This window comes from Poecilia formosa, unplaced genomic scaffold (assembly GCF_000485575.1).
Source record: "Poecilia formosa unplaced genomic scaffold, Poecilia_formosa-5.1.2 Scaffold221, whole genome shotgun sequence".
Classification (NCBI taxonomy): Eukaryota; Metazoa; Chordata; class Actinopteri; order Cyprinodontiformes; family Poeciliidae; genus Poecilia; species Poecilia formosa.
Window position 1 is genome coordinate 1,017,813 of NW_006800160.1, and position 13,628 is coordinate 1,031,440.

A 13,628-nucleotide genomic window follows, 5' to 3' on the forward strand; every position below is an offset into this window, starting at 1 on the left:
ATGCTGCGCCTTTAAAACATTGACAATAACTGCAGCAGAAACGAACAGAAACACACGGTAAAGGTCACAAAATGTGTTTCTTGGGAACAAATGTTCCAGCAGGAAGTGGCTCCACATCAAAGCAGCTGGAGCTGCCAGAACCTCTGTATGTCACAACCAATTTCTGGTGCATTTGTTACCAGATATAAAGTCCACAACAAGCCTCTGCGGTCCGCGTTTGTGTTTATGCATTTACACCTGCACAAAAAAAACAACATGACCCATTTTACCTCGGCCCGCTTGATCCGGAGAGCGACCGGTGGTGCTGCTCCCCCAATTTAAAAATATGCATGCATACAGATCCCGCTTAAAAATGGAAATGTATTCAAACTTGTCTCAAAACACCTGTGAACTCTCACAGACACACATACTGACACGCACACACACACACACACACACACACACACACACAACACACTCAGAGGATTCAGCTTTATTACCCAAGCGGTAAACCACTTTAGAGTCACGTTTCAAAGTCGATTCGGCGTTACCAGCAACCTCAGTGAAAACCTTTTAACAAAGGATCATCCTCCATTTACTCTTGGCGTTGTTATCTGTGATTGCTGAGTGTGCTGTAACCAGGTTACAGCCTCGGAAAAGGAGGTCGTCCTCCTCATAAATCTAACATGAGGCTAAAGGGAAGAAGAAGTGACATCGCCGCCGAGGCTTCGCAGGTATCCACCAAGTGGCTCCAAGGACTAATTAGATGTTTTTCTGCAGCCGTTGTTTTAAAGTCCCACTTACCCCCCCAGTTGTCACTTGGACGTGTTCGGCTTTGTCCCAAATAGGAGGAGGGTGTGGGGGGTTCCGGGGGGGTTTGGTGTCTGCCTGTGGTGCTGAATTTCCTGCTCTGGCTGATTTACAGTAAGTGCCAGCCTGATGCGGGTGATTGATGAAGGGGCTATGCCAAACATGTTAATGGGATTGGACATGGTCTTACCTTTTCCTTATCCGCCTGCTGGTGGAGCGATGGCGCTTGTTACCAAGGTAACCAGAAATCCAGGCAACTCGACAAGCTTCTATTTTCCGTCCTCTGTTACTATTAAGATAAAAGAAAGCATTAAGCTGATCAGACGAGGGTGATTAATCTCCTTGCCTTTAATGTCTGCAGTTGCCAAAAACATCCTCTTGAACCTCTTTTTTTCTTTTTTTTTTGTCAAACTGCATGTCTATGAATAAATTGTAAGTTGTAGGAAACTGTTTTTGTAAAACAACAACAAACTTGCTTAGCCCTTCTCCATTGTACGTTTGCTCTGTTCCTGTTTCCATTTGATAACTATAAAAACAAACCAGTTCGTATCTAGGCACTGTTCTTAAACTTTGTTTTTTTTTTTAGTTAAGTATTTTTATGAATTAAAGAGATAAACATGATCAAAGCTGCTATATAATCTAGTTTTATTGAATGTCATTATTCCGAAGCTCTGGGTTTCCATTTCATTTGGTTCGGTTTGTCATATGGGCTCCCTGACTTTCATAAACATATAGAGCTGTGAAATAGGTGTGGACATTTATCGTATCTTTTATCATTTATCTCAATACATTTATGAGAAGAATTTTGATTTATCGTTGTCATAAATTTCACTTATTAATGGTAAATAAAAAAAACTGACAGAATGATTGGAAGTGTTACTTTTCCATCAGAACATCAATAAATATTAAATGCGTTTTTGTGTGCAGTCTAGTTATATAAATATCATTTTTTAAATTTAAGTAGCATCCAGAAGAAGCCTATTGTAAATGGAGATATTCTTCAAGAATAATATTTGTGTTTTTGGCGTTACGAATGATGTGCCATTCAATCACAGTCGTACGGTTACCTGAAAAATGACATAAGGTTTCTGTAAATACAAACCAACAAATGCATGAAAATTGGAAACCAAACTGCAAAAAGTGTTGACTATGAATATGCTGCCTTCATTTTGACTAATGGTGACATATTTTTAAGTAACTAAATGCAATGAGAAGTGAAACTTAAGCAAATAAACCTCAGCAGAGGCTAAAGGAAGAGCGACTGATCCAGAATGTTGAGTTTTGGTGGTAGGTCTTTATTTACAGCTGAACTGCTGTGCTCAGCTGGACGAAAACGCAGTCAGGACTATTTTCAGGAACAATAGCTTGAATTTGCATAAGAATGCACGTATAAGGAGACATTGTTGTATCTACTGTTGCAAGTAAAAACTAAATAAAAATAAAGAAAATTTTGGTAAATATATATTTGTTGGAATGTGTGTTCTGCTTATGGTTCAGTCCTCAGCACAAGATTAATGACGGTTGCTTATGTGGGCCTTTTGGGGAGAAATAAATGCTGACCCCTGGTTTAGATATATTACTTCAACTTTTATATCCGTCTACTTCTACTGTGATTTTATTGCCTAATAAAACTTGTAAATCCCCTTTTTGAACTCTCTAACTTAAATTTTTTAAAATTATTTTAAACCAGATGATTCAAATCCAAATACCTAAAAAAAACAAAAAACGAAACAGCCCTTAACTTTACTGCAGAATTGGAAGCACTATCACTTTGTCACCTTTATTACAATTGGTTATTAAAAAAAATGCAAAGACGTAATTTAAAAATCTTGCATATTATATTAGACTTGTCCTGCTGAATGTAAGACTCTGTTGGGTCTGAAGTTCCCAACAGAGCTTACCTTCACAATTATTTGCCAGTAAAAGCATTTGATAACTTTTATTAGCCTATATTTGAACTGCAGCAGTGTTCAAATATAGGCTGTCTTGACTCAGCAGTTCCCTTGAGGCTGCGGACATTTTCAGATTCGGCACGGTGAAACCTTAAAAGAATAAAACATCACAACAGGAAGAAATAAATAAAAAATTCACTCAAAAAAATCAACTTTTTTTTGTAAAAACCCATCAATGACCACATCTGATTCCTGCGATTTCACATTTTTACAGCTTGGCATCGCCCACTTCCAACCCAGCAGAAAAACGCAGCCCAAAACAGAAAATCAAGCCCAAACTGTTGCCAACGTTGGTATAAATAACCCATCCTGAAAGGCTGCATCTCCTACAGTGAGGAGCTTAAATCTGATTTGAAATTCTGATCATAAATGAAGTTTCTTTTTTCCTCCCTATCCGAGGGATGGAAATGATTCTGTTTTTCGAGACATTGTCTGTGTAGAGTCCCCTAACAAGTTAAAGTGTGAGCTAGTGATTAATGATACATCTAGGCAGCAGTTATTACTCTATCTGCTTTAATGAATGTTTAATCCTCTATCTTGCTGGATGAATTTGATTGCGGCAGTGCCTACAAAAGGACTCGAGTTCAGCAGTAACAGAGTAACAAAATGTACCCTTGATGAAATCTTTTTAACTGTTATTTTGTTAGAAAGGTGAACCTGGACATAACTTTCCAAACATCATCAGCTTCCTTATTGTCTGTGCTCTGATAGAATACCTTTTGTATACCTTTTTGTTGTTCTGAAAATAGCAAAAGAAAGATATCTCTGCCAATATGTTGGAGCAACGACTTCCTGTTCATTGCAGTATCTAGACTCTTAAAACGCACGCTTTGGAAGCAAAGCGCAAGTCAGACAACATTTGTCTTTCTGACAGTGCTGCGCAAAAATATTCACTCCCCTTGAACTTTTCAGAGTTTTTTTTGTCCTTATGTAACAAACAGAAGCTTCTGTGCATTCTATTGGGATTTTATGTGATGGACCACATTTCTATTAACTGGACAGTAAAACTTCTGCCACGGTCTCAAGTCTTATGATTTTCTTTCTGTGTCGTTCTGTTTATAACTCCCATCCGTCTTCCGTGCCGCCTGGACGCCTCGGTTTTCTATTGCTTTGCATTCTCCTTTGCTCTTCTACTCACACCAAATTATGGCTGTTGTAAACAATTATTTCAGTAATGTAGTAATCCATCAATTATTCCGATTTATCGAGTCATTGAATGAAAGATTTGATACAATAACATATTCTTTAATACTGCCATAACAGCAGTATTAACATCAGATATCAGTATTGGGCCCAGATTTTCATTTTGGTGTATCCCTAATAATTGCTTTTCCCTAGCTTAGAAAATTAACCTATAACAATAATAACTTATCTAAGTCATCCTGGACAAAAATGGCATAAAATCTGAAATTTGTCAATTAAAAAATAAAAATAATTCAGCAGCAGACTCAATTATACTTTTTTAATGTGTATACTCCAGGTTTTAGTTTAAGTATTCATCCTTAGTGAGTTTAAAAGATGAACTCTCACTTTGCACAGCCATCTGTAGCTTTTATGTCCATGTTGGTGGCAGGATTTGGCACATTTGTCACACTCAGAAACACATCTGCCAGCTATGTACCGCCATGATGTGCTCCACAACCCATTAGTTGCAACCAGGATGGTAGGAAATTTATTTTCCATAAAGCTACGGTTTGTCCGCTAAGAATCAGCTTCAGCACCTGCTGTGCACTTCTCCGCTTCAACTAGGCAGCAGGGTTATACTAGCTTTGGTTTTGTCATTATGGTTTAGTTTAATTTCCTTGAAGCCTTTCGTTTGTCTAATTCAGTTAGTTTTAATTGGTCTTTAGAGCTTGCTTGTTAGTTTTTGTTTATTATTTGTTAAATATTTAGTTTTAGTTTAATTTAGGTGCAGAATAGTGATTATGTGGACAAATACTGGGTTATGAATACAGCAGAAGATACCATTTTCAAAAAATATATTCAATTATTGAACCAACGACTGCTGTCCAACTTCTGCTGTGGCCATATTGCGCCTGAGTAAGTGCCGCCCGGAAGAGTACGGACCACCATAATTTTCCGGCAGCTGACGTAAACTGTTTGTGTGGGCAAAAAAAATCATTTCACATCAGTTTGAAAGGCTAATAAATAAATTCATAAACACAAAAACAAAGGATATTATATCTATACAAATGCATGCCATATAAACACATGATATAGTTCCACTTAGTTATAATTTTTTCCCCATTAATTACCGCTGATATTTATTTCCGTTAACAAAACTGTTTTCTCAATTTCAGTTTTCATTATTTTGTTCGTTTTAGTTAACTATAGCACCCTTGCTCGGAAGCGTTGATGTTCTTCCTTGGAGAAACATTATCCTATTTCAAGTAGACATTTTAAGGTTCCCTATAGGTCCCCAGAAAGTCGATGAAAACTTAGACATTTTCATCAAGCAATAAAATCCACCTGGAAACCCCAGATAGAACGTGAAAAGTGGATCCGGGAAAACAGATCCATCCTATTTTGTGCTAGTCGCGCTTAGTGTTTGTCTGCAGCTTATTGGTGGAAGTGTGCAACAAACAGTCCTACCCAAACAGTAAGTAGTAAAACATAACTAAGCTTCGAAGCAGATCATTTCCCTGGAGGATTTTTAATACTCAAGGTGCACAAATCAGTCAGTGAATCGTTACGACCCTGCTCTAAATTACACATCCTGCTTTCTTTAGAAATGAAAACTCGTCCCGTTTCACCTCAAACGAACCATCACACGACGGGGAGATCCAGTTGAAAGAAAACTCTTGCTATCATTTTTTAAGGGCCTGTAGTTTGAGAAATTGTGCAAACAGCAATTAGCTTTAATTGTTTTGAGAAGGAGGACAGCTTGTACATTTAGCTTGGGAAATGCCAAGCCCAAACAAGATGCCTTTCAGCTTTCAGAATTTGGCAATCCCTAAGTGTTGGGGAACATGTGTATCGCTTTGGGCTAATTTACATTGATGTTCTTCATCAACATGCCAGTTCCAGAATGGCACAAATTTCTTGTATGCAAATGTCACATCGTGTCCACATCAATTTTTATATGTAGATGGTATGATGGCGTCAATAATGACGGCTTGTAATCAGAGACAAGTGCTGTAGGTCAGATAAATTAGTATGTGATTTTCTCTCTCCACGCTAGTTATCATATAAATGGCACCAGCGCACATCCATCACCGTACAATCCAGCACAGGGCCTGGACTGCTTTTTTCCCCCCTTTGCATAAAATAATAATGAATGTAATCGGTGAAATATTATTTGAGTAGTTTTGAATAAAGAACAGTGCTCAGGATGGAGCATATTACTCTGCTTCCTTCCTCAATAGGTACAGGTTTGCATAAGACACTGATTAATAATATATGTCTAATACTTGCTCTGCTCCTTCAGGGTCAGTTATTACCCTGTAACAGCTTTGTGAGTTTTGACAACTGCAGTAGAAATCCTCTTTTTACCGTGTTTTTTGACCCAATCTGGATTTATATATATAAAAAAAAATAAAAAAAAATCCCGCTGTGTGAGTCGATCATTTTCTAAGTGTCTAAATAGCTTCAGAACAGACATTGAGAGCATTTTCAGAGACAACAGAATCAGAGTTGAGTACACTCCTGGTGTTGCAGTGCGGTGAAGATAAATGTTTGTCCCCTCCTTCCCCCCCTACACATTTCTTTACTTGTTTGCCATTTTTAAGTGTTTTTGTTCATCATAGAAATTTTTATGTGTGACTAAGATAACTTGAGCAAATGCAGCTGACGTTTCAAACGATGTTTCATGATTCATTGATAAGAAAATGACTGGGTGAAACTGGCATGAATGAGAAAGTCTGAGGCCAAACTGCTGCTGACCAAAACGTACATAAAGGACGACGATTTCCCAAAAAAACACCTTAGTGGTCGCCAAGTCTTGCACGAAGATATTTTGTGTGCTACAGATACGAAAGTGGAAGATGTACATTTAGTTTCACCTGGCATATACAACGGGCCGCCGCCTGTTTGCAAATTCACGTATTCCACATGTATGTTAATGTGTGTTAAGATATACTTGCTGTTTGACTTAATAAAGTTAGACAGTTATGTTCGTAGATGGGAATCTCAGTTGTTCACGGATTTTTGCTATTCACGAACATTTACGAGGACCACAGCTGTCCACTGAAAAAAAAGCTTGTTTTTTTTTTTCTTCAAAATTGCAGTGTTTTCGTTGAGCGAATTCATTTTTGTAATTCCAATTTGCGCAACTCTATGGAAACGCATCTACCGTCTGTTATAATGAACACTTTATGGTAGCTGTTGGCTAAGTTTAGAAGAGGACGACTTTTTTTACTCATCGTATTTGCTCAGGTTACCTTGGTGTGAAATGCTCTCGCTCTGAAAGTATTTCCACCCTCTGAATCCAAACCGAACCAAAGCCATTAGCGTCTTTAATTCCACCTGCGCTCGCCATGTTGTTCGGCCGTCACAATGTCTGCTGTGGAAAAGGTTTACAGGTGAAGCACTCTTCCCCCTAATTGCTGCATTCATCTCCACATATTTTCTCAGAATACAATTAGATCTGATTTTCTCCAGGCTGTAAGTGCTTAAAGATTCAGTGGCTTTCTTAACCTCATTACCTCCTAATACTCCCACTTTTCCCTTCATCTATAATGAAACAGGATGAGGCGATTTATCTTTGTCACTCTTCTTTCAGCCCTTTGTTTCCCGTGTTGTTCCCTTACAGCGAGTGTACTCATCCCACAATTTTTTGAGCAAATATTCATATGACTTCATTAAAGAGCAGTTTTCATGTAAGGAGGTTGTGTGGGGGGAGGGGGGAGGGTTGGCACTTTTTCATTCAAGTCTCTCTGGATAAGTGTGTGCACAGAATTTCTCCCAGAAGAAATTAGACTAAATGTTATTGCCTTCATTATGGAAAGCACTTGTCCGTTAAAGTTTCAATTTAAGGCCTTTTCTCTGTATAAATACTTGATAGTTGGGAAAGATTTCTGTAAAGTCAGCAGTTTAGATAAAGAGCAGCTGGTAGAAACTTGAGTCATAAGCTATATATCACTAGATGTGCTCTTTGAAACTTGTTGATCAGACAGACCTAGCTCCTCTGTCCAGATATACACATATTTGAAAAGAGGCAAGTTGGGCACTATGGGTGACAAAGCTGGGTAAAATTAGGAAGAATGGCTGAAAACTGGCTGTAATAACTAGATGTGGTATCTTGAAAACTTTTCACACCACTTAACCTTTTCAACATTTAGCTACTTTACAACCACTTGTGTTTATATCCAACCCCTTTACCTTGAGACCCTTAATAAAACCCAGTCCAACTAATGGTTAGACGTGGTGCTAGGAGCATCATAGTGGATGATTTTCTTCAGCAGCAACAATGACGCCGTAGTATCTACAATGTACATGGTGAACAACACAACCTACTGCTAGCCTACCAAGTAGGAATACACCGTGCAATCGACCCTAATTTTCTTAATTCTGGGACATCGGCGATTGGTTGATCCTTAAATCCACCGATCTCATCCGCCAATCTAAAAATCAGCCATTGTCCTCTGTTGTTCTGCTGTGAGAGAAGTTTGACTGACAGTCCACCAGTTTTCGTCTGTCCGTCCATGGTTGACAACGGTCTCCCCACTGTTGCCAACTTAGCAACTTTGTTGCTAAATTTAAAGATCTTGTAGGCCAAAATAATTGGTATTGGACAAAATCTGAATGACCAGGTCAGTATTTTTAAAGATCGGTGATTAACCAGAAAACTACAATCGGTTCACCCCTTCTACCCAGACATGGCCGAACACTTAAACCAGCAGAACAGACAAAAAGGGCATTGAAGGTGACCATAGACTGGTGTAGAAGGTCACCTCCCAGGAATACGGCAACCCTAATCTAGACTAGTTCATATCAAAGCATAGCTGCTGTTATTATGTGCCTGATAGATCAAATTAAATTGGAATTATGAGCTGTATGTGTTTGGACTCTTAGTTTTAGTTATTTCTTTTACATTTTTTGATAATTTCTTTGTTTAATGTCTTAATAGCTCTGTTATTCTCGTCGTGTTTTGGATTCCTCGTTAGTATTTATTTCTGTTTTGCTGTGCAGCTTTCCTGTCCCTTTCTTTCTCCTTCTTGCTTGTTTACCTTATTATTCTGATGTTGACCCCACATGTTAATCACTCCCATCATTCGCCTCCACCTGCTCCCTTCCCCAGCTGCACCCTCTTACCTCTGATTATTTCCTCCCCTGTCATCTCCACTACTTCCTTAGAGTCTTTAGGTTTGGTTTATCTCATTGTTCTACAATGGTTCTGTGTTTTGGTACCAGAATTTCTTCTTCAAGTTCTTCATCATCTTCTATTAAACTGTCGTTATGAGACTCCCCCTTCTTTTCGGTTTGATCCGATTCCTGCACTATACATGACAAAAGTAAATCGACGTACTTGATTGTGACATGACAAAATGAAGATTGCATAATACTTTTGCGATCCGTCACGTAGCAATTTATCAAGTTTATTAGGCTATTAGGTTCTGAAATTGTGTTTTCAACTTGTTTCATTTCCTGGAAGCCTCATTTTAAATTTTGCCTGAATGTGTAGAAAGTTACTCGAGTCACTTTGTCTTTCTGTCTCAGTGGGGGTTATTCACCTACAGGGACCTCTGTTGTGGTTCCCATGGTAACGCGGGTCCCCATGAGTGGATGTGCAGCCTGGTTAAAATCCTCCTAGAAAACAATCGACACATGCACACAAAAAGCATACAGACATGATCAAATCCCACAAATATTTGATCAAATAACGATTACATTTCATTGACATTTGACTCGCTCAGAAGTTGAGTTGAAATTAACTCTGGCTTCACTTTTCCTCTTTTAAAAATTGTCATCTAATTTAAATCATATGAAGACATGTCTAGTTTTTTTTTTTTGATGAGGTAGCCACAAGCATTTCCAAAAATATTAGTAACCATTTTCTAATATTGGTTAGTGTATTATTATTTGAAATATAATTGTATTTTAAATAAAGATGGACCTGCGTAATAGAGACCTTGATTTTAGAAGAAAAAGTTAGTAATCACACCTTCTAAATGTTAGCAAACTTGCTTTCTATGATGGTTAAATATATGACAACTTCCCATAAAGTCACTGCTGGGATTTAAAAAAAATTTCAGTATGAAATCTTGACAATTGAAGTTTTGATATTTTGATCTAATTAGTTAAATATTCAGAGCAACAAAACAAGATAATAAAGTAATGAAATGACAAATTGTCGTCACTTAGAAACAAGTTCAGATATAATCTCCAGATAATAATAATTATAAGAAAAAGAAGAATAAGAATAACAAGGCCATTAAGCTGTAGCAGCAAGGTCCGGTATTTCACACAGGGTTTAGTTGGATGGGTTGATTGGTCCGAAGTTTGTGTTTTATGCAGAAAGTAGATATTAATGTCAGGGTTTCCCCCAGTATATCATAAGCCTGGCGGGTTGCCAAGCTTTACTTTCCTCTCCACCAGGCTGAACGTTGTTTGTTTATTTAAAATTTTACATTTTTTGATACGCAGTGAAAGTAAAGACATTAAGCTACGTTTATGGTTTACTGGGATCGCAACAATTGCATAAAACACAGTGTGCGGCTAGTGGACCGCCCACTTAGCAGGGCTTAGCAGGTTTTCTGGAGAAAACCGTGTAATGTTGATATTTCTCTCCAACTAGTCCGTTTCCGCAGGAGAGTGAACACCAGACGCAGTGAGGAATTATGTAAAATTTTTTACTACTCTTCACTAAATAACAACAAAGGTTGTCAATTTGCGCCCTTTTCTCAGAACCATCATGGACTTCCTCAGCAATTTGAGCTACACTATCTCGTTTAAAAAAGTCGGACCCAGTAGATTCTGACCATTTCAGACCAGAAACGGTTTCAGTTTGGAGATGTTCTGACCCAGTTGTCGACCCATCACAGTTTATCTCGTGTCAAACTCACTTAAATCTTTATTCCTTCCTGAGTTTTCTGCTGCTACTCATGAACTGTGAGCTAAAAAAAAAAAATGAAAAAGGTAACGAGAGTTATTCACTTCACCTGTGAGGGACCATAACATTATCCCTAATTTCTTTCACAATCTAATTCAGAGAGAAATTCCTGTGAGCATTTTCCATTTATGCGAAGCTTTAATATTTTTGGATTTTGTCTCAATGAGAATATGTTTGCTTGAACGGAATTTAACGTTTTTATTGTGTAAAAACGTTCAGAGGAAGAAACACACACACCAAAAAAGGAGGTAAGGACAGTGAAATTCACAAGGTAGAGGGAGACGAGAGCAGAGGAAAAAATAAATGCCCTGAAGCAGAGAGAGAAGCAGAAGTACATCTGAAATAAAGAACTGATAGCCAAGCCTGGGATAGAGAGAAGTCCCAGGGTGGAAGATTGATCTGGCACAGAGGCGCCTGAATGAAAAGAGAAGGACGTGGAGGAGAAAGGGGGAAGTCACTCTCAGCGCACACAGGAGCTGATGGGGAGGAATGTAAAAATCCTGATGTTTTGGATGCAGCCGGTTGTATGTATTGCTTCTGAACACGCCGACAAACAAAAACAAGTCATCTTTGGTATGTCAAGCTCCCACTTCCCGAATCCTCACTCTGAAAAGTTCCGACTTTTCCCCGTCACGATGACATGAAACCTCAGCAAAACCTATAAATCTACCCGATCTCAAAGCAAATTTTAATTTAACACACTGTTACGTGTGCGTCTTCTTATAAGCTCGTGGTACGACGTTCAAATAAAATGAAAAAAAAAAAAACACAGTTGATGAAATGTCACCTTACCTCAAAATGCACTCAGAGCATCTTAATGCCCTGTTCCTCAAAACGTATTGAGAAACTGACAATGTGATGGGTGGGAGACAGTCTGTTTCCTGCGGCGGTTCGCTCCGTCTTCCAGTCTCCTGGCTTTAATTATTAATGTTACATTGACACACCGCATACCGAATGAAGCAAAGGTTATGAGTCACAGAAATATGAGCAGTCCTGTTAAACAAGAGGGAGGAAGATGAATTTAATTAAAGTTGTGATCTTTGGAGAGCAGATATTGCAAAGGATTCTGCACAAAGCACGTCAGTGATGCATTGAACTGCAGTCCGCCTGGGCAGAGATGGAGTCATAGTCTCACATTTCGTTTTCCTCCATTTGTTTAATAGGAAGAATGTTGGGTACGATGTTGACGCGTTGCTTCTTTTATTTATTTATTTATTTATTTTAGATATTGCCCTACTTCATGATGTCAGACAGGTTACACTGGAGTGATTTCTTGATTCTGACAGTAATCAGGTGTGGATGCGGAAAGTGAAACTAATTTGGTTTCACAGTCTGGTAGGCCGCAAAATGATGAGATTTGTTACATTTTCAGCTAGTGCGGCTCACTTTCACACTGCATTGTGTCAAACAAACCAAACTAATTTAAAACTCTGTTCCTCTCCTCGCCTGTGGGGGCGCTAAAAGAACAACCACTGTAAGAGACGACACTAAAACCACAGAAGAAGGCATGAGCGCAACTTACTTCATCATAAAATGTAAACAAAATGGAGTAATGCCAGATTTTAGCGGTTGTAGGATTTCTCGCTTGTTGTTGGAAAAAGACAACGAACCATTTTGTCTTGCTAGACATGTTTGATTTGGATGTAATTACCCAGAATGCCATGCGCTATAGTCTGCTTCCAACTTTTGGAGCGGTTTCCGTTCCACACTGCATTCGATCTTCACCAGAGTTCATTTGAACCGAACCGAGGTCTAGGTTTTCCTTTTTGGACAGATTTTAATTTCCCAGTCTGCCCTTCTCAAACAAACTGGACTTTCTTGAGATACAAACCAGAATGTGATCAAAGTGGACTGAACAGGGCTGGTGTGAATGCAGCCTAAAAATCAGGTTTTCAAAGAAAATGTGATCAATCATGTTAATTCATGATTCAACAGAAGAGGCGGATATTTATCTTTGTTTTATCTTTTTACTATGAAATTTCTAAAGTGTCTGGACTAAAAATATGATGATGATGATGATGATGATGATATTGATTTAGCTTTTGCAATATGTTAGTTTGGATAACTTTTCCTTTAAAAAATGAAGTCATTTAAAAAAAACATTTTGTACTTAGATTACCTTTGTCTGATATTAAAGTTTATTTAATCTGCAACTTTTGGAGAAAAAAAATCTTAAAACAATTTGTAATATGGTTTTCCGTGCCACCTTAGATATGTCACCTTCTTCACAGAGATTCTCACAAGCTTTAAAATCTTTTGAGTGTGATTTATTAATGTTACTGAAGAATTTCTTTGCTAAAGCTTTGTTTCTTTCATCATTCAGTAATAAACTCTAGACCAAGTGCTTTTACATTTATCCCCCGTCTAGATATTTGTGATTCCAGAGCAGAGTCAGAGTTCACGTCGGCGAGTCTCTTAACCCGGTCACCCGAACGCTGAGCGAGACGTTTTGTCGGGACCAATCGATGCTACTGTCTTGTTCCAGCTGGAACAGAAGTGATGAGCTCCGTCCGCTTGTCTTTTCAGAGGAACGGTAGAGGCACGCTTCGTCTACGTCTTCGTCCTGGGCATCCTCTTCTCGGGCACCAAGGACCTGCTGAGATCCCAGATCGTCACGGCAGATGCGAAGCTGAAGAGCAGGGGATTGTGGGAGATTTACGGCGGCCTGGTGCTGCTGGTTTCGCTCCTGTTCCGGGCCCATAACCTGCCGGTGCTGTGCTGCGGACTCCTCATCCAGACGCTCATGGCTCAGTTCATCTGGAAGAAGCTGCACTACGATGCGGCCCAGACCACCATCATGCATTACTGGTTTGGCCAAGCCTTCTTTTACTTTCAGG

General features: G+C 38.8%; 1 protein-coding gene across 1 annotated transcript in view; it reads left to right on the forward strand.

The window, feature by feature from the left end:
• pigg (phosphatidylinositol glycan anchor biosynthesis class G (EMM blood group)) overlaps nt 1-13,628 on the forward strand; it is a 90,576-nt gene that overhangs the window by 53,284 nt on the left and 23,664 nt on the right. The window contains exon 11 of the mRNA XM_007568404.2: nt 13,318-13,627. Coding sequence (XP_007568466.1) covers nt 13,318-13,627 — 310 coding nt within the window. The remainder of the gene's footprint in view (nt 1-13,317; nt 13,628) is intronic.